Genomic DNA, 23,549 nt, shown 5'->3' with positions numbered 1-23,549 from the left:
GTAGCCGGAAGTAAACAAAGTACTTCGGAGATGATAATGTGAGTGATGAGCTCCTTTATTCGTTCGACGGTCTGCTGCTGAAGACAAACCATTCTCAATCTTATAGTGAAGTTGAATTTACAGATGCACGGTTGTTCCTTTAAAATAAAATAAAAAAACAAAGGTAGCAATTTTCATCTCGGAGCAAACCTTCAAATGCATCAAGGTTGTTCAAAAGGAGGCGCAATAGAACATGTATCATTTCGTGCAATGACGTTTGTCTTTTATCAAGCGTTTACTTGCCGAGACCATCGCGCCATCCAAAAGTGGGCCTCGTGCTGACAATCCAAGTTTGGCTCCATCCACAGAGGCGGCCTTCAACTCGTGTGAAGCAGATACATAACTCTATTAGAAGAGGAGGCCACAAGAATCTGCTAAATAGTCTCTTGTCTTTCAAGTTCAGCACGCTAAATGGAAAACCTCCCGTCTGGTGTTGTCGTCACTTTTTCACCATGTGACTGAAACCAGATTGCCTCCCAACATGCTGCGCTCCCAAATGGCGTGCCTGTTAGCTGTCATACCAGTCCAGGAAGAGCAGCGAGAAAGAGCACATCACCAGGAAGAAGAGGATCCAGACACGGAAGCCGGCATTGTTTTTGATGGCCTTGTGACATAAACAAAAAAATGACGTCAGAAAGCGCAGGACGGTCGAGCCCGTGCGGCGTTTCGCTGAAGCTCACCTCCCGTATATCCTCATTGCCTTCTTTAACATTCTCTGTCGCGCCGACCACCAACTGATGTATGTTATCAATTTCAGTCTCCTGCCATGACAAGTGAGGAGTGACGGGTTATTCAAAATCAATAAAAAAAATCAATCACGTGTCAAACCCAGTTAAGAGCCAAATCTTACTTGTTGGAGGACTTTCTCAGAAAAGATTTCCTGCAGTCTTGAGATTTCCACAACCTTCCCCTCGATTTGCCTGGTGGAAGGACGCAAGAAGCAAGGCTTGAGTCCGAAAAATGAAAAAATAAATAAATAAAAATCCCCCCTCGCATTCATTCCTGAGTACTTGCTGGCCAAGTTGATATTTCTGAGAGGGAGCAATCGTTGACCTCTGATGACTCACCTCACTTCATCAACCAGGTTGCTCATTTCACTGACCAGCCTCTGATTTTCCTGCTCAAACTGCACACATACAAGCAACAAATAATCAGGAGTCAGTCCCGTTTTGCCACAACAGAGAAATAATGTGAAATGCAAGGTCAGAGACAACCAGAGTGTATCCCACCGGCCACACAAAGTCACAGTTGAATTGCTTCATCATCATCATCTGGTAAACTACACTTTGGTAAACCCTTCAGGCTATCCATCTATCAATGTATCATGTCCTAGTTGACTTTGGATTTTTGGACATCCCATACTAGTCGGCAGCCACTCACTGGGCCCATTTTGACAAACCTGTACGTCCACTCCCATCTCAAAATTTTAAGTAATGTATTTCCCGCACTATAACTCGCACCTAAAAGCATTCCATTTTCTCAAAAGTGCGCCTCATAATCCGATGCGCCTTCTATATGGATCAATATTCTGATTTCTTGGACGTACTCCTTTAAATGTTCTGTAAAACGCTTTGTCACAGCTGCAGCGGTTGTGAAAGCGCTACATAAATAAAGCTGTATTCTATTGCATTCCCTTGAGCGTAGCTCCATCTAGTGGATGCATAATGCAACAGCAGCCACTATTGTAGCCTCTATTCTATGTGCCTTACGATGCGGTGCGCCCTATAGATGAAAACAGTTTTAAAGTAGGGCCATTCATTGAAGCTGCGCCTGATATACTCGGAAGTGCTATATAGTGCGGAAAATACGGAATAAACCAAAACTGCACAATTTTGGAATGTGGTAGGTCGTTCCGAGTGCCTGAAAAAACCCACGAGGGAACAGGGACAACATCCAAACCCCACACAGAAAACCCGAACCGAGGTTGGAACCAAGAAAGGCCTGACTGTCAGGCAGATGTGCTAGCCACATTCCCAAAAGGGCCTCCCACACTCCGAGCCGATGGCCATGACGAATTTAAAACCTCCAAACATTGCAGAAAAAGCCATGTTGGACACAACACCAAAATTCACCCTAAAAATAAACAACAGCGACGGTATCAGTGGTGGGATGTGTCAAGAGTCACAAACCATTTGGATCTCCTCAGGAGAGAGCTCATCCTCCACTTTGCCTTCCTCCCACAGGTTGACGCTTTGGTCCGACGTTTCTGTTGCACTCTTGTCTGAATCACACAAAGATTCATTCCGTGACTAGGAAGGTCGTCGCTGTCACGATGGCGCGTTGTAGTTGCTCTACAAATACCGTATTTTCACGACCATTCGGCGCACTGTATGGTTGGGCGCACTTTTATAGTGGTAAAACATACGACAGCTTAAACATACGGCATGCATGCGCGTACGCTAAAAACACGTTAGCTTGAAGCATACGGTAGCATGCCAAGACATACAGACACAAGCTAAAAACACGTTTTTAAAAAGGCAACGGAAACAAAACTGAGTTCCGTTGTATTTTATTTAGCCATCGTAAAATGTAATCACGTTTTTCGATCAATCGTCACCCAGAAATCCATCAAAGTCCTCATCCTCTGTATCAGAATTGAACAATTGTGCAAGTACCGGTAATCCATCAAAAACGCCGCGTTCCCTCTCGTTGTCAAGAGTCACTCTCATTGCCACGTGGCTCCGCAGAAATGATGCTGTGTCTCTTTGTCGAATTTATTTGCGGGGGTTCTTAAACCAAAACCGAAGTTGTTTTTCAACAATGCACATAGCCACACTCTATACAGGTGTTGGTACCTGCTTGGGGTGTCCCTTTAGCGTCCACTTACACGCCCACCCTTCACTCATTGGCGGACTTCTCCCCCGCATGCCTGTACTCTCTCACGTCTGCTCCCTCTCTCTCTCCATATGTGTATACATACACGCCCACCCTTCACTGATTGGCCGACTTCTCTGCCGCATGCCTGTCCACAGTCACTTCCGCCTTTTCTCTATATAAACAGCGTGTCGGCTGTCAGTCAGGTTTTGGAACTCAGCGCATACACAAGACGCTCCGCATCATAAGGCGTCCTGTCCATTTTGGAGAAAATTTAAGACTTTTAATGGCGCCTTATAGTCGTGAAAATACGGTAGCTTTTCATCTCTGGACTGTCTGCCCATCATCACATGTGAATTGAAACAATCAAGTGAATCTTTGTCTGCTGCCTATACGTCCCGGGACGGGCATTAGCTTTCTCAAATCAATTTTTGACTTTGAACCTCTTTATGATGAATTTGCAATCACCAGCCAAAGATAACGAGGATGCACGCAGAACTCGTTGCCATACCAGAGCTTTGCTCCTTCGCCGTCACTTCCTCCTTGGACTCCTCATCGACGATTTTCTGCACATGGCTGTGCTGCTCGGATCCCAGTCTCGACCTGAATTCAGGAGTCTCGTGTTTCCGATCAGGAAACGGGGACAAGCAACAGCAATTGAAACAAATACTCACAGTCTCTTCTTGTCCACCATTCTCTTGACTCTTATGGCCCTCTGCTCCGAGTACAGCTTGCATACACCTTTGAAAGCGTTCCAAACAGGCGCACATTCAGGCCAATGCAAACAGTACAAAAGTTACGGAGCAGCAAACATCCGATTTTCAGTTGCTTCGGACTCACCTTTCAAGTACATTTCAATGAGGTCCAAGACCGCCCCCCTGTGCTCTTTGGTCTGGGCTGATGTCGCCGGCTTGTCAGCTAGAAAGCACGCAAATTAGAGTGTCGTGTAAAAACGTTAAGGTAAGAGCGAGCCGCATCTCAAATCAGCGCAGATGCTACACACCATCGATGCGTAGCTGTTTGATGGCGTCGGAACACGTCCTCATGAAGATTTGGGCATCCTGGTCAATCTGATCACGTTCGTTATCCGTCATGCGGGTGAGATCTGATGAGATGAGACTGTAAGATACACGACAACAACCTTCGCTAACGTAAATTGGACCAAAAAAAAAAACCTTCAGGGGAAGTTTAGATGAAACTGAACTGCTGTGCAACCATCTTTTCATTTAACAGCATGTTGATTCTTTTCATTCTGAAAATATCTTGACCCAAATGGAAGAAGGAGGAGTTTTTTTTGTTTTTTTTTACATTTTGAAAAAGGAAGGTCACGGGGGGCCAACTCCAAAATATTCCAGTCAAAACAGAGCCAAAGTGGCGGAATAAGAAGGAAGCGCAAAATCAGATTGCGGCAAACCGTTCAAGTCGATGATATCCGAATGCGTACAAATGAATTGTTGATGGGTTTTCCCAGCGCTTTTGAAAAGCAGACTCCGCCTAACTACAGACATCTTGATGTTTGGCTAATGTGTTGCGGTTGCGACTTGGAGAGAGGAAGTCGTACAGTTTTTCCGGGACGTTAATCCTTCTCTGCTTGGTTGCACTTCAATTATTGCCGACAACTAGGCTGGAGCCCGCTGCGTCAGACCACACCGCTCGATCTGGCTCACCAGAAAGCTCGCGCGTATTTTTGACAACTCGCATCAAAGCGGCGTTTTTGTCACTTTTTGTGAGATTTCCTACAGTGGCGAGCCGAGGCTTACCTTCCGGCGCTCACATAATCCTTCCTGTGTTGCAGCAAGAAGTCTTTGAGCTTGGTGATGTTAATGATCTAGGAAAAAGACGTTGTGTCATTATAAACATGTCAAAGCGTCACTTGAGCAAGCGGCAATTTTCTCGCCGCTTACTTTTAGGCGCAGCGCGGCTAAAATGGATCATCTTGCGCTTATTGAAGATGACAGGTGACCAATGTCCGTCCCGTGGCCGTGAATTCACAATATTTACCTTTGAGCATGCGGCACACTACTAAATTCAAACTTGCCATTCGCCCCCGTCAAGCTGCCCTTATAAATTAAAAAAATAAAATAAAAAAATAGGCGAGCGAGCAAGCGACTGCACACACAGCACTGGCTGGCAGAGTGATTGCAAATAAGCTTTAAATTCAGGATGTGTTTCTATTTATCGCCGAGTGTATATGTGTCCAGGGAAACCAAAGGAAACGTGCTTCAATTCAATATTTGCCCCGTGTAATTCAGTCAAATATTAAAGAAAAAAAAGATCCAATTGCTTCCCCCGTCTGCAGAGTTATGTTGGCAGCGCAGACCCTCACACAGCGTGGGCTGTGTTGGACAGCGCGCAAGACGTGACTCGGACAAGCGAAGGATTGAAAAATGACACAATGGATTTGACTGTGACGGGAGGCCTCGAGCGCGGCGGATTATTATGATAGCATAATGTCTTCGGCCTTCAACCTTTCCACTCTAACAACACCAATTATCTAATTGCCCGGGCTGTAAGCAGTAATCTGGCACCAGCTGTCTAATAATATCTCTAAACATCCATTCGAGCATCACAGAGACCTGAAGTGAGGTTTTATTTGAGCTGACTCGGGAAATGTGGTGGGGGAGAAGGAAAAAAAAAAAGGTGTCCGAATTTACAGGCTTGGGCAAGTTGTTGGAGACATAGATGTCCTTTTCTTGCTTGCGTGATGAATGGCACGGCTGCGGGCCGTCCGCTAACCCAGGCAAGCCGACCCTTGTAATAATACAAATTATTTGGGGTCAGGAGTTAATTGTTGTTCGGAGCAGTTAAGCTCGGGAGATGAATTGAAGGGTCTTTTGCTTCAAAGACTTTTCTAAACACGGTCTGTGTTGCAATGCCGCCGACAAGAATCAGAAAAAACAGACGTGATGCCAAGACTGCCATTTACACGCCAGGAAAGCTCTCGCGGTGGTTTTTAGTTACTTAACAGAGCAAAGGTCTCTTACACGATTCCTTGTTTTCCTCCCAGTGGCTGTTATTTCTTCTGTTCAGTGCAACTGCTGAAAATGAAACGATACTTTTTTTTTGGGGGGGGGGTGTTGAACAACCGCCACGCACAATACCACAGAGGAAGACATCGGCAAATGTCGTGAGACTTCAGCTCAGCAAGCATCAAAGACATTTTTTGGTGCGTGGTTTGATTTCGTTTCGGCATATTTGAAGCGAGGTCCTCGGCTAGGCGCCTTCAAGGAAAAACACATAACAATGAGAATAAACAGGAAATTAAATCAAGTTAGCAGAATTGCGTTCGAGGACACAAGACTGCGGCGGGGGGTCTTAATTCTTACGACTTGGCCTATTTTCATTTGATGAACAAGTTAAGGCAGAACGCTTTGTTTTTATTGGTTCAATACTTTTACTGTTTGAAGGGCAAGTGAGAATGTTTCGCCTTTTACCATTGCCAACATGTAACACCTTCAATCTCTCTCTACTTTTTTCCCTGGCTCAGACTGATGCGTGGGGCCAATCAATCCATTCATCTTAAAAAAATAAAACACAACAAAGCGATGCATGAGGCGCACATAACAATCCGAGATGCTAATCGTCACATTAAGACTTGACTGATTGATTACAATCTGAATTTAAAACAGATTATTTTTGACCAGAGCCTCTGCGTATTTTCACAGACGTCCGCGTAGTACTGCAGCGTTGGGCCAGCAGGTCGTGCTAAACCCCCAAACTGGAATGAAATGAAAATGCCAGGCAAGGCGTGTAGAAGGGGGCACAGCGGGGTGTGTCGAGAGTGCTGCTCTGGGGGTTGAGCTGTCTCCAGTGTGTATACATTGGAGCTCGGATTCCCAGCGCAAGCTCAAGGGCTTGCAGGGGGTCAGGGGGATCAATTGCTCTTGTAACTTAAGACCATAAAGAGCAAGTAATTCCTCGACAATGAGCGACGAGGTGGCCCGGCGGCATACGGCCCGGCCCGGCCCCCGCATGTGAAACGTGTACGGATGAACGTGCATCATCGTGCGCGTTTGCGTGAGCGCGGGGGGGGGACACCTCGCGACTCGACGAGAAGGAGACAGTCTGCCGGGCTCAAACTAATCTCGACATCATCAAAGACCCCCACTTTACCTCCTCACTTTCTCGTTGGGCCTGCGGCGCTGACTGAGCCCAAACAAACCATCAGGAGGGATTATTATGAGGAAGACAAGAGAAAGGGCTTAGTTAGCAGATATTTTTTTTCCTCCCTCCACCCCGCAAATGGCTTGAATGTCCCTTTTGTTTTGTTAAATCCAGGTAACTGACAGAATTAGATGATGACTAACTCGATTCAGCTTAAATCCTGAAGGCTATTTATACTGACGCCGTGCTATGTTGGATTCAATTATGGAGGTCTGATGCAGAAGGAGACTTGGGCAATGACAACATGTTGATTTTATTTTGAAGTTCAAGTAAATCTCCCATGGGGGTTTGGACACCCCCCCCCCCCCCCCCACCACCCACCCTTTCAACATCGAGTAGATCGAGCTCTTCTCCTTTTAGAACATTCTCCTCCGAGAATCTGGTTGTCATAGTGACGCCGCATGAGATTTCGGCAAAGTCATGGAGACAGCGCTCCCAACACTCACACGAAAGATCTTCAAGTGATCGAATTTCACTTCCTGTAAGTCGTCTGAAAATGAGGTTTTCACGACAAATAATGAATCCGTTTTAGCGATCTCTGTGATCACTTTTGATTCTCAGCGAGAGAATACAAAAGTAATGCCGCAAAGAACGAGACGAGACAGAAGCCGAGAACCTGTCGACTCTGGCTTGAAATGAAACTCCTCTGTTGTTGTTGTTTCAAAAAGTTTCTCACGTGAAATTTTCAATAATGAAATGCAGCGACAGTCGATGAGACAAACATCTGCTGCAGTTTCATTGTGAAGGCCCCCCCCCATACATTGGGGTGTAAGGGTGGAGAAACATCTGCTGCTCGTCATTGAGGCATTTCCCAGATTGTAAATAGCAAAACAACACCAGTTGAAGCAACAACATAAAAACAAAACTGGCAACTGCCGTCACTGCTACATCTTGATCAATACACGACTCTTAAGTTGAGGACGATCATTGGCCTCAGCTTTTACCTGAAATATCTTCGTAGCGTGAGCCGTAAAAGCCCTTCGAGTTTTATGTTGACATTGGTAGGAATCTTTTATTCATGAATAGGTATCGTGAGTCCGTGAAAATAAAAATGAAGCTTTAACCCGTTCGGGGGCAGCGTTTACGACAGTGGACCGCTTATCGTGTTATCAGGTTCCAGGGCGCACGAAAGGGTTAATAAGATTTACGATCATTAGCGTTAACAAGTGCAAACCGAAGGGCTTGTAAATGTCAAGAGCATAGGACGGCTGCTTTCGGGTCATCCGTTTTCTGTACCGCACGAGAATGAATGTTTAATGCAGCTCACGTCAAAATATGTTGGGGAATAACATTCCGAAGGTAGAGATTAAGTCCTATTTCTTTCGAAACATAAACTTTAACGATAGCTTATTGAAATCCTAAGCAAACTCTCCCAGTGTGACGGCGGTTCTATCGAGGCGGCCACGTTGAAAGACGTCAAAGAGAGCCAGTTTTGGAATGCTGATACGAAAGGCACAGCGGGGAGCCAGGCAATCCTTTCTCCACACAATTTAACAATTTCAGAGTGACCTCCGCCATTTAAACTTGAGAAGGGAAGCATGCTGTGGAGAGCGACGAGGTGAGCGGTGAAATGAAGATCACAGTGCCCTCAAGCGACCCCGTTGAGGGCAAAGATTCCCCCTTGACCAAACCCGAATCGCCTGCTTGGCTACAGTCTCTCCAGTCGAGTTTGGAATGCTGTTTGCTTACAATTTCTTTTTAAACGAGCTGGATTTTAGTCGAGAACAAGCACTGTGCATTTGTCAAATTCAATATGTTCGTTTCGATTCTCGTGACGCTCCAAAGAGCGTTCCGCACGTCTCGGGGAAGGGCACCCACATCTGTTGCGCATTAGGTGCCGGCCGTCAACATTGTTGCTGGGGACCTAATTTAATATTTTCTCTGTTTTGATCTTCCACCTTTAATCACTGGCTCTTGGGAGGATCGGCTTTCCTCAAGAAATTGTTCGAGAGCAGAAAGCAAATGTTATTCCAGTATGTTTATGGAATCGTGCATGTGAAGAGAGGACTCGCACACAAAGAAAAATGCTTGGCCGCCGCGTCTTGACGTGGGAGAAAACCGCAATCGGACCGTAAGCAGTCAGGACATTCCAAAACTGGCAATTTAAATTTCTCCACTGAGATGGTTGCGGATGATATGTGCAATGCGAGTGAAACAGCAGTAGGGGGGGAAGAGAGCAGGGGACACCCGCACCGCAGGATAGAATAGGGTTTCTTTGAATCAGCACCGCCGCTTTTTATTAAACCACCATTTCTAATACCAATGTAGCATAAGCGAACAAAAACGCGGTTGTGCGCGACTGAGCCGAGCGGGCTCATGTTTGATGCTTGACATCAGGCCCAACTTAAAGTCCGGACTCCCTGAGGGAAATGTAAAGTGCTTCTTCAAGGCCCCTTTGAAGAGGTTTGTTTTCATGGAGCTCATGTTAGGCAAAGGACTCCTTGCTGCCGTCATGACATCGAGAAAAACCTTTTTGGGGGAAGGCGGGGGTGGGGAAGGGGGGGGTGCCAACCGTCCTTTGCCAACCATTGATATATGCCTGCACTTCGTTGGCACCCACAACAGAATGTTTCTGTCACATTTTCTGTCGTGTTTTTCAGTCAATGACAAAAGACTGACTTTTTAAGAGCGCATTAGTTCGCTGCACTTACGCTGACGTTGCAGGAACATTGAATGAAGGTTCATTTAACTATCAAACGACACTGGCCTAGGGTAGCGTCTTCAGATTTTACAACCGTGTCACACCGTACCTCGGGGGACATGACAAATCCGTAACCATTTCCAATAAAATGGCCGCCAACTACGATGTATAATACAAGATCAACATTTATTGACGTAACATGAACACGTGATACAGTATAAACATGTCATTTACAAATACTTGGATATAGTATGACGTAAAGATGATTTTACAAGACAAGAAACAAACGACTATAGCGTTCTTACTTCGTCTCGGAAAAGAGTCAGGTGGAGAAAAAAAAAGTCAACCCATTCGGTTGTGTCGACGACCAAAATTGCACAAAAATGTATGACTGTAGTTAAACTTCAATTAATAATTTACTTCTTTTTTTTTTGCGGAACTTGTTGCTGCGGATCACCGGAGGCACGTCCAACCCGGCAACGAAAATGTGACGTCTCACATGACGCTGGTTTGAACTGTTAAGTTTCAATTAAACAGGCACAGCGTTCTTCATATTTTGGTTTGAAAACCGAACTGTAGGATTGCAGGGGAATTTTGGTGTCTCAGGTGTCAAACACAGGTCATGAAATCATTATGCAGCTTCCCAGCAGGACAATTCGGGCAAGTTGAACGCTACAATAGCACAATCCGATCCAATCTTAATAATATCAACTGCAGACCCTGATGGGCTGACCTCTCCAGTGTACATACTGGCCCACTTTGGACACTTTGATAATCTCGGACATCTTAAACAGATCTGGCTTGACAAAAGCAAACATCGACATTCCTGGACAAGCTGTATCTCAGAAAAGAACCACTGTGGGCATCAGCCAAACACTGCAAACGTGAGTCCACGGCCCTTCACTAAAAAATAAGGAACAGCCATTCAAAATCTACGCTGGAGACAGCACGCCTTCAACGGTCAATACATTTGGAGAAGGTTGCTAATCACAGTCTGTGAACCATACTTACGACTCATTGGATAGTAGATTCAACGATCATGTTTGAATCTCTCTGTAAAGCATCTTTTTGCATTTTAAAGGTTATTCAAGTTGGCATGTTTGATAACAGCATTGTACGGCGCAGCCAAAAGGAAAAGTAAGATAACCAAGGGTGCAGCTAACTGGTGTCTGTAGGAGAGTGGAGTGGTAGATGGGGCTAGAATCGTTTGGGATTGTTGAAACCAACCAACTTTTTGAGTTGGGGGTTTGGGGGGGGGGGTTGCTACAGCGGCTGAGTGCAGAATGGCTGCAAACGAGGCAGTGGATTCAGCGTTGTGATGTGGCTGCGGCAGTCCGTCAAAATATGTCCTGACGAAACGCTCCATGGTGCAAAATAGATTACAGACCACTTCCTTTGAGAAATGCACCAAATCAGCGGATTGATCATTCAGTCCCATATTGCAAGCAGTGGCGGTGCAATCTTGAAAGGTGCTCTGTGCAAAACCTTTGCTCGCGCCTTTCTGAGGTTATGACAATATTCAAAATAAACACACAAACCTTACAGCTATATGGCCACTGCAAAAAGTAACAAAACGAACACAATGGCCAGATGCATTTCGTTTCTGCTTCCAAAAGCATCCACCATCCTTTGCCGTACTGTCATCAGTTGGAAAGCGGCATAATAAAACCCCATTACAGCCTACGGTGCATACTTTTTCAACTCTTGTTATTTGTCAGCTCTCGTTATTTGTATTTATAAAATACAACCATTAGGTTGCTGCCCCAGGCAATGCCGGCCCGTGCGACAAATTATGCACATGCTAGGAATCACCACTGACTGAAAGCTTTTAGGTTTATCCATCGTGGAAAAAAGAGCACCAAGCACAAGTCCTTTGAGAACCACATGGAAGCTAACAGACATCAAACAGGATGGCAATGCCTGTTCCATGGATAACCCCACATTATCAAGAAAATTGGTCTCCAAAAGTATTTTGAGAGGGTTAATAAAATGTAAATATTACCTGCAAGCGAATGTCAGGCAAGACAATATCTTTTTGAAGCATTAGCCTTTGAAAATATTCCAATGTCTAATTGTGCTTTACATTATTAGACCATTAATTATTCTACAAAATGGCGATTTAAAGAGCAGCACAATATTTGAGAAGAATACGCCCCCCCCCCCAAAAAAACGAATTTCAGTACGGCACACAAGAGAGGACTACCTTTAATGACAGTGTCAACAATAAGACAAAATAATATTAGTTTTGTATCACTTGCATCACTCGTGTGCCTAAATGAGTAATGGGCCTGCGTTAAGTGTAGAGTGCTAATCCGAGCATGTGAGCACGAGTTAAACATGCAATAACGATAACGTTCTGAAATTTAGTTTTGCAACACCGCGTGTTAACATTCCACCAAATGAACAGCGGCACGTTTTCACAAATCACAAGTTTATCGTGTCATCAAAGACTTCGCGTCGGCAATTAGCATGGTGGTTAGCTGCAGTTAGCTCGGGGCCAAGACTTACCACTTCTTTCGCCTTAGGAGAGAAGCCATTCTTAGGTCTGCTCCGCTTGAAAATCTCATCTTTGGTGGAATCGAAACCTATTCCTATCGCCTTGTTTCTGGTTTTGACCGTTTTGACACTGGCTTTGAAAAGTAGCGTTATGTCCACAGCCATGTCTGTGAGACGAGCAGCAGTTCGGGGACTTCCTCCTGTAAACAAATTGACACGTCACCCGGACGTGACGTCGTTTCAACGCGACGACGTTTAGGAGGAACAGAAAGACTCAAAGTCCGCCTCAAGGTTTACCGGAGGACAACGAATTACAGCGTGTTTAGGACATTATCTTTTGCAATCTGTAGCTACTGTGCCCGTTGTGAATATGCGCTTTACTCGATCTTCATTCGGGCTGCTTACCTTTTAATATCTCTGTGTTACGTACATTGATAAAGCCTGTGAGAGGTCTTTACTTTTAGCAAATCACTTTGAACTCCCGATTTAGTTGGGTTGATTTCTACTTTCCTGTGCTGTATTCCAGTAATCTCTAAAACATAATCAATTAATCATGCCACTCCAACTTGAGGCGATGTCAAGCAGGAAGCGCAGACCCAATTGGACTGACCAGGAGTGTTATCTTCTTGCTCAGCTAGTCCGTGAAAGAAAAGAAGTCATCAGAGGGAAGTGCACCACCGGTTTATATGATAAACGGCAGGCCTGGGACGAAATAACACACACCATCAACTCAGCCTTTCCACAGATGCAGCGGACTGTGTCTGACTGCAGCAAAAAGTGGGAAAATCTCCTGGCAAAGTCGAGGGAGGAGATTAAAAGACAGAAGATGCACACGGGTACAGGTGAGTAACATTTGCAGCCTCTTGTACACTGTGTTCGAACATTTTATGCATACATGAAGTCAGTGAAATCACCATACTACTTTGTAATGTCCTGATGGATGGTTGGTGAATATGTGCCATGAGCCAAGAAGTTTTTAACTGACCATTTCCTGCCACGGTATTAAAAAAAAGCACCTTACCCCGGGCAGCAAAATAATTGCCATGCAAGACAACACAGCATTCCACACTGCACAAAATAGCATTGAAGCTGTGGCTGCTACAGGAATCAAGGTCAACTCAGGGTGCGCCAGCATCATCACTTAATGAGAACCTGTTGAGCATCCTTGAAAGGAAAATCTTTAGACGGTAGACAGCAATACATCTGCAAACAGCAACTTTCACATGAAATTCTTGCAGTCTTAAATGGGATCTAATGTGTGTATGCCAATATGTAACTTGATTAGTAAATCCCTTTGTTGGTCAAAATGGCTTTTAAAACCTTTTTTGAACTTGTTCCCATATAACGAAATATTCCTTCAGACTTCTTTAAAACTTGCGTGTTGGTTAGTTATGGGCTTGTGCAGTTTTTTAAAATTAGATTTAGCAGTTGATAATGTGAAACATATGCCATTTTGTATTGTATTTTTAGTAGTGAAAGTAGTGATTGCCAGTTAAAAATATTCAGTGAAATGCATAGATGATAGGGTCAAATGAACAAAAACTGCAGATGGAAAAATGAATACTTTATAATGAGCAAATAAATGTATGAAAAGTTATAAAAAGGAATAATTTGAAACACAGCGTTAGCCCTTCAGTTTGGTTGTGTTTTTTTAAATGCCATCTCTACCATAATCTGTGTCCAAAGATAACGCATTGCTGCTTTTCACAGATGATGACCTATCTTTGGATCAGTTCAGTGCTTTGACCCAGATTGTGATTTCTGTGATGAATCCTTCAGTACTACAACAAGATGAAGACTCCCAACCTTTTGACCTGACGGAAAGTCAACAAAACAGGTGATGTATCGATCATCAATATTTTTTGGGCCATTTCATAATATGATGTACAGTGGTACCTTGACTTACAAATCGAATTCTTTCCATATTCATACATCTCAATTCAGTTAGCTTGTATATCATATGAATTTTCTCTATTGAAATGACTTGAAATGCTATGAATCGCTTCCAGCGAGTGTTTTGTTTTGTATCTGTATATGTGATTGTTTGTCCTATTCAGTACACAGCTTAAAGTGTTTTTTTTTTTAACAATTCACTCAAGCAGCGGCCTATCCGAAGCTCGTTCTTCACTCAACCAACGGCTCTCAACAGAAAGCCAAAACTCAACACAGCAATGAGTTGTAACTTGAAAAAGCTTGTAGGTTGGTCAAGGTACTTCTGTAATAAGTTGCTAGTTGTTGACAAATCCAACACTTCTTCCCTTTCAGTGGCACCAAAGATGGAAGCATGTTCTCCACTGGCGAGCAATTTAAAGCTAAACACGAGGAGGTGGATCTCGTGCTCCCTGCTGACAATGCAGATCCATCCACGACTACGCCGGGACAGAAATTTAACCCTTTTTGTAACATTCCCAAACAATTTGCTGTGCAGTTTAGCCCTCATTTTTCTGCAGCCTCCGGGGAGCAGTCCAATTCCCACTGCTGTCCTTGCACACATGCAGCGCATTGCACCCCTTCGCAAGAGAGAATGGATTTGGAAATGTCGGTGCTAAGAAGACAGGAGGCAGTCCTCAAGCTTCAAGAGGAGTATTATACACTCAAAATTCAGCAGATGAAGAAGCAAACGGCCAAGTCCCTACAGGACTGAAGGCTTTTCACCTGTTGCATCTGCTTGTGTCTCGAGTCCTCTGATTCATTCTTTTATTGTGGTTGGACACTAATTGATGTAGACGTATAGTATGTACTTCATATTTTTGCCTCTGCGAATACACTGAACATTGTTTACAGGGTTTAGGGACCAAGCGCTGATGCAATTACGGTCGTGAAAATGAGAAACGACCCCTACAATGAATTAACTAAATTCATAGTTCAACCCCTACTATAAATGTACTCCACACTATGATCCCGCAACACGTTAACATCATTTGTGTTTGACCAGGTCGACCCGCGAATAGTGAAAATCTGGGTGTAATTGACACCCATTAAGATGCATTGGGGGGGGGGGGGGGGGCATTTTATTATTTTTTTTCTTTTAGACGTGAATATTCAGCCGTCCACTGTGCTACTCTCATATCAGCCATTTTTTTAAATGTCCACATCATAAACAAAACTTGTGGCTTCCAAATGAGGACCCAAATGCATAGAATATATATAAAAAAAGGCTTTCATTGTTTCAAATGGTACTGATGTCGCTTGGGGATTAGCACAATGAAATTTCTGGTAAAAAAAAATCTTTTTGGGGTGTGACATTTGGGTCTTAAAATAAGAATGATCAAATAATATTGAGGCTTATCAAAAGCAGACATTTTCGGATGTGATATTGCACCGCATTATTCAGTATCTCATATAGTGATCATATGAATATGAGCTGTGACTCAAAATTTGGTGTTACGTATTTGGATATAGATTTTTTTTTTAGATCCAGCTGTTAATGTCTAATAATTGGTCAGCGTGTTACATGCCATTTCTTGCATAATCTGACTGTGAAAATTAAAAAAGAAAATGGAAAAAGTCACTGATCTTGAAACATTCTGAAATATGACATGAAAAATACTGTACTGTATGATGAGTTCTATTTACAAAGTAGTTTTTAAAATGATCATTTACTTTTGCATATTTTGAAACAAAAAAGCAACCAGTGTGGGTTTTTTTTCTGTGGAAAATAGATTTCATGCTGCTTCGTAGCATTTACTCTTGACTTGCAGTCCCCAACCTGAAAACGGTTCATGCCAAAATAAACGTGGTGGAAATAATGTTCAGTCTAGACAAAAATGTAGTAATTTGTGCGTAATATTTCTCATAAATCAGTGTCTTTGTAAGTGACCGAGCCTTACACTGAAATGTAAACACTGTAGCCAGACTTCAAATAAAAGCCTCCTATTTGCTGTGTGGTTTGCTCATTCCCTTTGTTAAGTGTTGATGCATGTGTATGTTCAACCGAATGCCGTATCTTGCTGCCATTTCAGCTTTTAAAGCTTTTGTTTTTCATACATTCTTTTTAGAATTAGAATTAGAAAATCATTGTAAATTTCCCCAGTGTGGGACGAATAAAGGATATCTTATCTTTAGCTTTGCTGTGAAAAATAAACAGCTCATCGCAGAGCCACTTGAGTTAAAACTGCCCAGCATGATTGAATTCATGACACTGAATGCGGTAATGTGAGCCGTCTGTCCAAGTTTTCTTTCAACACACAATCTGTCCAAGTTTTCTTTCAACACAATAAAATTACCATTTAAGCAGCCATGGCCTGTCGTAACTGGTTTTTGGAAAACTGGCTGACACGCATGTGCAGAAAAGCTCCTTGATGACAATTTTCTCGATGCGGCCTTCACTATGTTTTCTTAAAATCTCGCATTCGGCTTAGGGTTTTTATTCATTAGCTTACTTAAGACCAAAGTGTGACAAGAGGTGATGTAATAAGCGCCGCTTGTCAACAGGTTTATACATGAATACATTGGACATGTTTGAAGATAATTGCTGAAAACACAGAGATGTTCTTTATGTAGTATTTAACTGTGCATGAAACGTTTTTTCACCCGTTCAGTTTTGGGGAGTTTTGAGTGTTGCCCAGTGACGCACTTGAGCCTCCATCACGAGTCTCCTTGTGCCACAACCTGTACAGTATATAATTATGAATCTTACAGTTTGCTTTTAGCGAGTCACTTATGCCTCTGCCCCAATTGTGCATCATCCCTGGATGGCACACATTCCAGAACTGTCAAGTGTGATGTGTTTTATGTTACGCAAAGCAATATGGGTCCGTAACTAGCAGTAAGTATATACGTGCTCATATGGCTTTTATTTCCTGGAGCCACAAGTTGATTGACATCCGCCATTTTGTTAATAAATGGTTGACTTACACATTCATATAATGCCAAGCGATCAGTGATGTATGAGCCTGCCGCAATATGAACCTCCCGTAGCTTGTTAGCCCTTGAGCTAGCTAGTGGCTAGCGTCTCTTGTTGAAGAATAGAAAGCCCCGTAACTGGGGGATATACAGAATGTATTCCGGCCACTGGAAGTTTAAATCTAATAGAGTAGGAGAAGAAATTGAAGCAACCCTTTCTGGACTCACTAACACCTTCCTAACTTATGCCTAATTTGTTTCCCGATAGTATTTGCGTGTGTCAAATACTTCATTGTTGAGTTATTGTACACGCTACTGTGATGCGATTTCCATCACAGTAGAATCCATTGATTCAAACAGTGTTGTGAAGAATTCAACTTGGTTCCCGTCAGTACAACTGGCTTTGTCACTGCTACTTAAGGAGACAAGCCGTTGCAAGTATCTAAAGTGCTTTTTATAGGGCTGAAGCCTGGAAACATTTGGCTTTGACATCAAAGCATGAATCTTGCACAAGATAAACATTTCAACTTTTATTTTCAGATACAATACCCACGATTCAGATGATACATACTTTCATACGCCCGTCATTTTATTTATTTTTGGGGTAAAATTTGATTTCAGTTGTCAAACCATCAACATTGTCTGGGCATAAGTTGGAGTTTTGGTTTCTATGAATGTATTCAAAACTACAGAAACAACTTCATTTCAAGGTAAGGTAGAGTATTTCTTTACTCTTTATTTCTATATTTTAAAAAATGAACTTCCTAGGCATTCTTTGGCATTCCTAGATGCTATCTCTTGCTGGATGACGTGTCAGTGACAGTATCCATTGCCCCCATTCCTGACAGATGAGCCATGTTCTGGAGTGTCCTCTGGGCAGTCCACTTAAGAGCCTCAAAAGAAACCCCTTAATCTCCACTTTCTCTTTGTTTGCGCTATTATCAGACATGTCCGTCACGACTGCTTTATCTTCACAGGACTCATCAAGTGGCTATCTGACGTTGTCTTAATTCTATCAAAGGTTCTTATCTCATCTTCGCCTGAGGATGCGACTCCCCCCCAAAAAAAGGACAACAAAAGTTGCTCTGGCTAGTGTTGCGCTTATTTGAAGTGAGCATCAGGCCTTCGTGTTTTCCAAGGGCTGCGCCCATGCTTGTAGAGTATTCTTGGTAGTGTCATGGAGTTTACCACAAACAAGCCATCTGCTCTATTTTCTCATAATAAGTTATTTGATGGGGGGTGGGGGTGGGGGGTGAAACATGTCCCATCAGTGAGACAAACTGCTCAGGGCAGTTGATGACACTCTCGAAACAGGAGAGGAATGTCCTGCAGCCTGGTTGGATGAAGCATCATGACATGGGAGTCGTTGCCTTTGAGTTGGGAGCCGACCTGTCACACCCGTCGGGCTTACAAACGACTCTCCAGACACGTCCCTCCCCTGCGCGCTTTTCTTCATGTCCCTCTTCCCATGACATATGACCAAAGCTGACACTTGGTGGACTTTGCCGTGGCATGAAATTTACTCATTTGGCCTGCTTTGGTTGGCATGATGACAACAAAGCAAACAGACGAAGGCTCTTTGAGCTCTGAAGAAATTGTCGTTCAAGAAATTCTCCAGGAATTGGTTTGCTTGGGCTCTAAATCTTATAATTGTCATAAAATCATGCCGGTTTAATTAAAGCAAGAACAAAACATAAATGGCACACACACACACACACACACACACAGCCTAGAGTTTTTTTTTACATGCCGGTCATAGGTTAGTGTAATTGTTTTGTACCACCATATTTGCCACTACCCACTTTCTGGATCTGACTCAGTAAGTATTGCATGCAAGGTCATGTGCATCCAAGTTTCCCGGAAAAATAATAATGCAAAACACATGCAGCAATAGGTTAAGTACAGATGTTGCAATTACAAATTTAGACTTTCCATAAGGCAGCTGCTGCTGCAAATGTTCACATTTGTTTAGATTAGAGTGGGCAATGCCCATTACTAAAACGACCTCAGGCACAAATGTGTCTGCGCCTTGGATTAGCCACAACCGATGCTTTTATTTAGTTGGTAAAAGGACATTTGAGAAAGGATTTATTATTATTTTTCTTTTAAGACAGAGTCACTTTTGCCTCTTTTTTTCCATTTCAACATACCCACAACCACAAACAAATGATTGATTAAAGACTACATTTGAAGCATAGTCATGTTTAAATATGGTCAGCAGTGTCATCTCTCTCTCTCTCCCTCTCATGAATTCTTATTGATTGCCACATTCCTTAAGTGGAAGTGTGTGTTACCGTTTCATATGGCCTCACTAATAGGGAGCCCAGATTAGAACATTCTGGATATGCCTGACTTGATCATTTTCCACAATGGTCTTCAAAAAAGGGTCAGCCATTGCTGTGCCAATGAAACGGGATCCTCTTTGTAATTAAAGCCAGAGAAAATTGGATCATTTTTTGCCTGGACAGCTTTCACATTCCTACCTAATATGGCACTCGAAGCTTTTTGAAGGGGCTAAATTGCTTTCCAAAATTATACCTTTCATCAGTCAATCGCTTAAAAAAAATGGCGAGCTGACATTTTCAATGCCTTGTTGTGTGTGTGCCCGTGTTATCAAGATAAAACAGCAGTGATGGTACGATTCAAAGTCCTCAATTATAGCTTGCGCATTTTTTGAAGATGATAGGAACATTTTACTTCCTGACTTTACCTCTTGAATGGAATCTATTCAGCTTAGTTCTTGGACAAGTAGAATGGACGCTACACGTATCTAGTTAGGCCGCTCAATCGCTACAAAAAAAAACCATTCAATGTACACTATATTTCTTTAATCCTTCCTCTGCGCAATCATGATCAGTTAAATGTGAGTGCGCACATTCAGGAGTTTTATTCTTTTGTGCACTGTGAGGTGGTTGTGAGCACGACTGCCTCACAGCTCTGAGTTTTGGGGTTCAAATCTCGGTTCCGCTTTTCATTTGTGACATGTTCATGTTCTCTCAGTGCTCGAGTAGGCTTTCCCTGGTTACTTCAGTTTTCGCCCACATTAAAAAAAAAAGAATTGGTATGTTTGGATTAACCTATGAATCGTGTGAATCTGAAAGGTTGGTTGCTTGTGCCCTGTGATTGGCTGGTAAGCAGTCCATTGCATACCCCGCCTCTGGCCTGACCCAAAGGAAGATAAGTGGTACACTAAATGGATGACGGTATACAGCTTCTAAATTGTTTTGCATGCGTATGACAGTTACGAATGTTAAAAAGTGCAATGCGGGGCGTTTCATTTCCTTCAGGAGTCTCTCTCTCCAAGTCCTCATATGTTACACTGGCCAGCATGTTTGACATCAGAAGGTTTCCATAGTATACTGTCAACCTTGACTGTAACCACAAACTGAAAATTTGATATTCTCATTTACTATTTGGCTGGGGAGACCCCCCCCCCTTTTTTTTATAATGCTTCTATGAAATTGAATCCAGCCCTTTTCTTTTTCTGTCATGACTTTGCTTTTGACTGGTGTCATCTTGCTACGGTAATAAAGTCATTATGACAACCTTTCATGTTTTTATTGCTAGCAATTTAAAAGTTAGTTGGTTCAACTCAACACATTTACAATTAATAGTGCTCAGAAGAAGGTTGAGTGCTCCATGATTCCCCGGTACACAATTTGTTTCTCTCCTCAAGTCGATCACATGCGTTCGGACATTTGCACTTGGTGACCTCTGCGCAATCATCCAGTTCCAGTTTGACAGATGTGATGCTGACAAATATATGTACACTGACACAAAAGGGTGGACTGGGCAGGTTGCACGCCTTCCCATTGCCTCATCCCCAGTGGACAGATGTCACGGAGACATGACTCTGGGACGGAACACGTAATGTGTTGGAATAAATGGTCAAGGAGCATTTTTTCTCCACAGAATGTTGTATTTTGCTATGTGTCCAAACGGGTGACACATGCTGCTCTTTCGTTCCCGTTAGTTGACTTTGCAAAGAGGCGGCTCACAAACAATGGCCGCTCTTATGCATCCTTTGGCATGTTTACAAGATAGACTTGGGAATTAAACCTCAACAAATGTGTCTCTTTGGTATTTTCTCCCACCCTGCTTCTCATGTTCTCGTCAAGGCCAGCGCATCGTTAACAACTTCTTGTATTTTTTTTTTTTCATTGGGCCAAAAAGATGACTGAGGCCACATGGGAGAAATAGAGACGAGCTCACAGTTGAGACAACATAGCACGACACTCCCAGCCGTTAATAACATCCGGTCCCCTGAGTCTGACTGTCTCGAGCAGCAAAAGGCTGCAAGAGGAGAAGGTCAAAGCAATGGCTGCAGCCAAAAACAAAGTGATTGGTGAATTAGAAAAGTACATGCAGGATTTGAAGAGGAAATGGTTTTAATGGCAAACACTCAATAGCGTGTAATTACAATCACACAACCTTGGAAGACGGTTTATTCCGTTAAGAGCTTGTCTTGACCATTAGCATACTGAGCAGACTAGAGCAGACTGGGGAAAACATCACAAACCCAACAGAGACCATGTCCAGCAGAAATTCTTCCTACCTTCCGATGTCCTTCAACTATTGAGCCGAGAGGCCAGCCAGAATTTCCTACATGTCATGAAGACACAATGCTTGTGCATGATCATTTGACGCATAATAATGCCGTGCAGACTTGCACAAATTAGGGGCTGTTGCTTGCTGCATGACGTCTGTTGCGAGCGTTTGACTTGTGAGTGAGACACGTCATCAGTTGCAGCTATTTATGGAACAGAAAAATATAGCAAACAAAAATGAAAGCACTCGCAAGGAGCATGGTGCAGAAGTTGCAACCGCATTGATCACGAGGACACGACAAGACATATCAAGAGCGATACTATACTTTCAGTGTCCTTCCACTTTATAAAAACATTTTATTTCTGTATTTTACAATGCAGTGTTAGTTTTCTTTGTTTAAAAACATACAAAAATTGCTGTATTGGTAGGGGGTGCCGGAACAAATGAATGGGATTTCAATGGACAAAAAAGGATTTCATATACTGTATGTCAGGCAATTGAGTTATGAGGTGTGTCACGGACTGAACTGAACAAGTCAAACCACAACTGTTTGTTGAATCGGACCTTTGGGCAATTAGACAATTAAACAATGTGATTGAGCCCGAAAATGACTCGACACATTTTTGTGTCAGGTCCTAAATGAGGAGAATTAATAATACGGTTATAACCGTAACTCTAAACACAGAAAATGGTCATCTGATAAAACGGAGGACATGCACATGTGTTCAGTATTGAGTGTAAGTGTGTGGCAGACCACAGAGCCATTGATTATAATGTTTCTCGAGCAATTTAGCACACTTCATCTGTGTCTGACAGAGTTGCCTTATTTACACACGTCAAATATTAAAGAACCGCGGACAGGATATGTTGTGTGAGGCGTTTTGAAATGTGGTTTTAGAGAATAGCCGGGATAATAAGCAGCCGATGAGCATTTTTCTTTATTAATCAATGAATGGTTTGCATATTCCAGTGTCTTATTCATATTTGCAGGGCTGTAGCAATAGGACTGTCGCCTGTTTGTATTTATAAAAAAAAACAGGAAAACTTTTCATCTTTTCAAAAATGATACATTTGAAGCTCATCATCAAGGGTTCTGTTTCAAACTGATGAAGGCTCTTTCCAAGGATAACAGAATCCATATCTAACTAGCTAGCTATCTAGCTAGCTAGATATTGTTTACCTACAGCCTCACTTTTATGACAGGTCGTAGTGCACAAAACAAAAACAAAAAAAAATCAAGCCAGTCATGTTGCCTTGTCACACTTGTAATATATGAAATTCTGAATCATGTAAATGCGCACAAACAGCATCCTCGGCTGTCACTTCCCATTCATTTGAATGGCATTTTGGTGATGGTATATTTCCACTGAAACGTCTTCGCACAGGACACAGCTTTAGTCATTGCCTGAACACTCCAAGCTCCACTAGACTTTCCCATGCCTCACTATACGTTCAGCCTTTTATAACCAACACATGGACAAATATCAGCCCACTTGGAGTCAGTGTGTGCGTCCGAGCCGACACCACACCCCGGTGGAAGAATGGGAACTCTGTGTGATTGATCGTCACTTCTAATTTAGCTTCAGGCTTTTTGTGTGTTTCCCCGCAGAAATATAGGCCCCCTTAACGAGACTGAACCACAGACGCGGTCAGGCCCACCGCTTTGAAATGTAGCAACCCCTGAACCAGAAAATAATCAGGGGGACTTAGGCATGCCACCGTGGCCGGAAATTCACTGTGAATACTGGTTACAGCCATGACCATTTCAGATCGCAAATTTTTGGCTTTTAAAATTCACTGCAAGTCAACCACCGAGCTCCCCTGCCACCCGCCCCCTACTTCACTATACCACTTGAATTTATAGAGAACACACAATTTGTGCTTCCTCGAACCAAAAAGTGGATGAGTAGTCTCTCAGTTTTTTTTTGGTGGGGGGGTATGTGTGACTATGTGATGCACATAAATGTGCACATGCACACAGACCCACACATATAGAATAAGT

The 23,549-nt window shown here is 43.0% G+C and overlaps 3 protein-coding genes across 5 annotated transcripts in view; 1 reads left to right on the top strand and 2 right to left on the bottom strand.

Moving 5' to 3' along the window:
* The window catches only part of LOC127607452 (transforming acidic coiled-coil-containing protein 1-like), a 164,782-nt gene that overhangs the window by 31,664 nt on the left and 109,569 nt on the right, over positions 1-23,549 (bottom strand). The gene's annotated exons all lie outside the window — the stretch shown is intronic.
* On the bottom strand, positions 38-12,381 carry stx18 (syntaxin 18). Of its 3 annotated transcripts, XM_052075800.1 has the most exons (12): positions 12,167-12,381; positions 4,614-4,681; positions 3,857-3,972; positions 3,694-3,771; positions 3,528-3,594; positions 3,365-3,456; positions 2,169-2,260; positions 1,107-1,165; positions 890-959; positions 720-800; positions 540-643; positions 38-470 (listed from the first exon to the last, which is right to left on the bottom strand). In XM_052075800.1, exons 1-11 carry the CDS (start codon positions 12,317-12,319, stop codon positions 548-550), a joined length of 972 nt encoding a protein of 323 aa, XP_051931760.1. In that variant the 5' UTR covers positions 12,320-12,381; the 3' UTR covers positions 38-470; positions 540-547. The 3 variants fall into 3 exon arrangements, with proteins under 3 accessions (XP_051931760.1, XP_051931759.1, XP_051931761.1); XM_052075799.1 differs by having other exon boundaries at positions 38-643; XM_052075801.1 differs by lacking the exon at positions 4,614-4,681 and having other exon boundaries at positions 38-643; positions 12,167-12,314.
* On the top strand, positions 12,705-16,035 carry si:dkey-6e2.2 (uncharacterized). The gene is made up of 3 exons (XM_052075807.1): positions 12,705-12,996; positions 13,865-13,991; positions 14,420-16,035. The coding sequence occupies exons 1-3, from the start codon at positions 12,708-12,710 to the stop codon at positions 14,796-14,798; spliced, it is 795 nt and encodes a 264-aa protein (XP_051931767.1). The 5' UTR covers positions 12,705-12,707; the 3' UTR covers positions 14,799-16,035.

Source organism: Hippocampus zosterae, chromosome 9 (assembly GCF_025434085.1).
Source record: "Hippocampus zosterae strain Florida chromosome 9, ASM2543408v3, whole genome shotgun sequence".
Lineage (NCBI taxonomy): Eukaryota > Metazoa > Chordata > Actinopteri > Syngnathiformes > Syngnathidae > Hippocampus > Hippocampus zosterae.
This window is presented reverse-complemented; position numbering and strand designations above follow the sequence as displayed.

Bases quoted from the DNA above. Each gene is read 5' to 3' on its own strand.
- stx18 (XM_052075799.1), bottom strand. From the start codon at position 12,319: ATGGCTGTGGACATAACGCTACTTTTCAAAGCCAGTGTCAAAACGGTC. The intron at 4,682-12,166 runs GTAAGTCTTGGC...TCTTTTTCCTAG, and splicing joins CTCCTAAGGCGAAAGAAGTG to ATCATTAACATCACCAAGCT. The intron at 3,457-3,527 runs GTGAGTATTTGT...TCCTGAATTCAG, and splicing joins ATGGTGGACAAGAAGAGACT to GTCGAGACTGGGATCCGAGC.
- si:dkey-6e2.2 (XM_052075807.1), top strand. From the start codon at position 12,708: ATGCCACTCCAACTTGAGGCGATGTCAAGCAGGAAGCGCAGACCCAAT. The intron at 12,997-13,864 runs GTGAGTAACATT...TGCTTTTCACAG, and splicing joins GAAGATGCACACGGGTACAG to ATGATGACCTATCTTTGGAT. The intron at 13,992-14,419 runs GTGATGTATCGA...CTTCCCTTTCAG, and splicing joins ACGGAAAGTCAACAAAACAG to TGGCACCAAAGATGGAAGCA.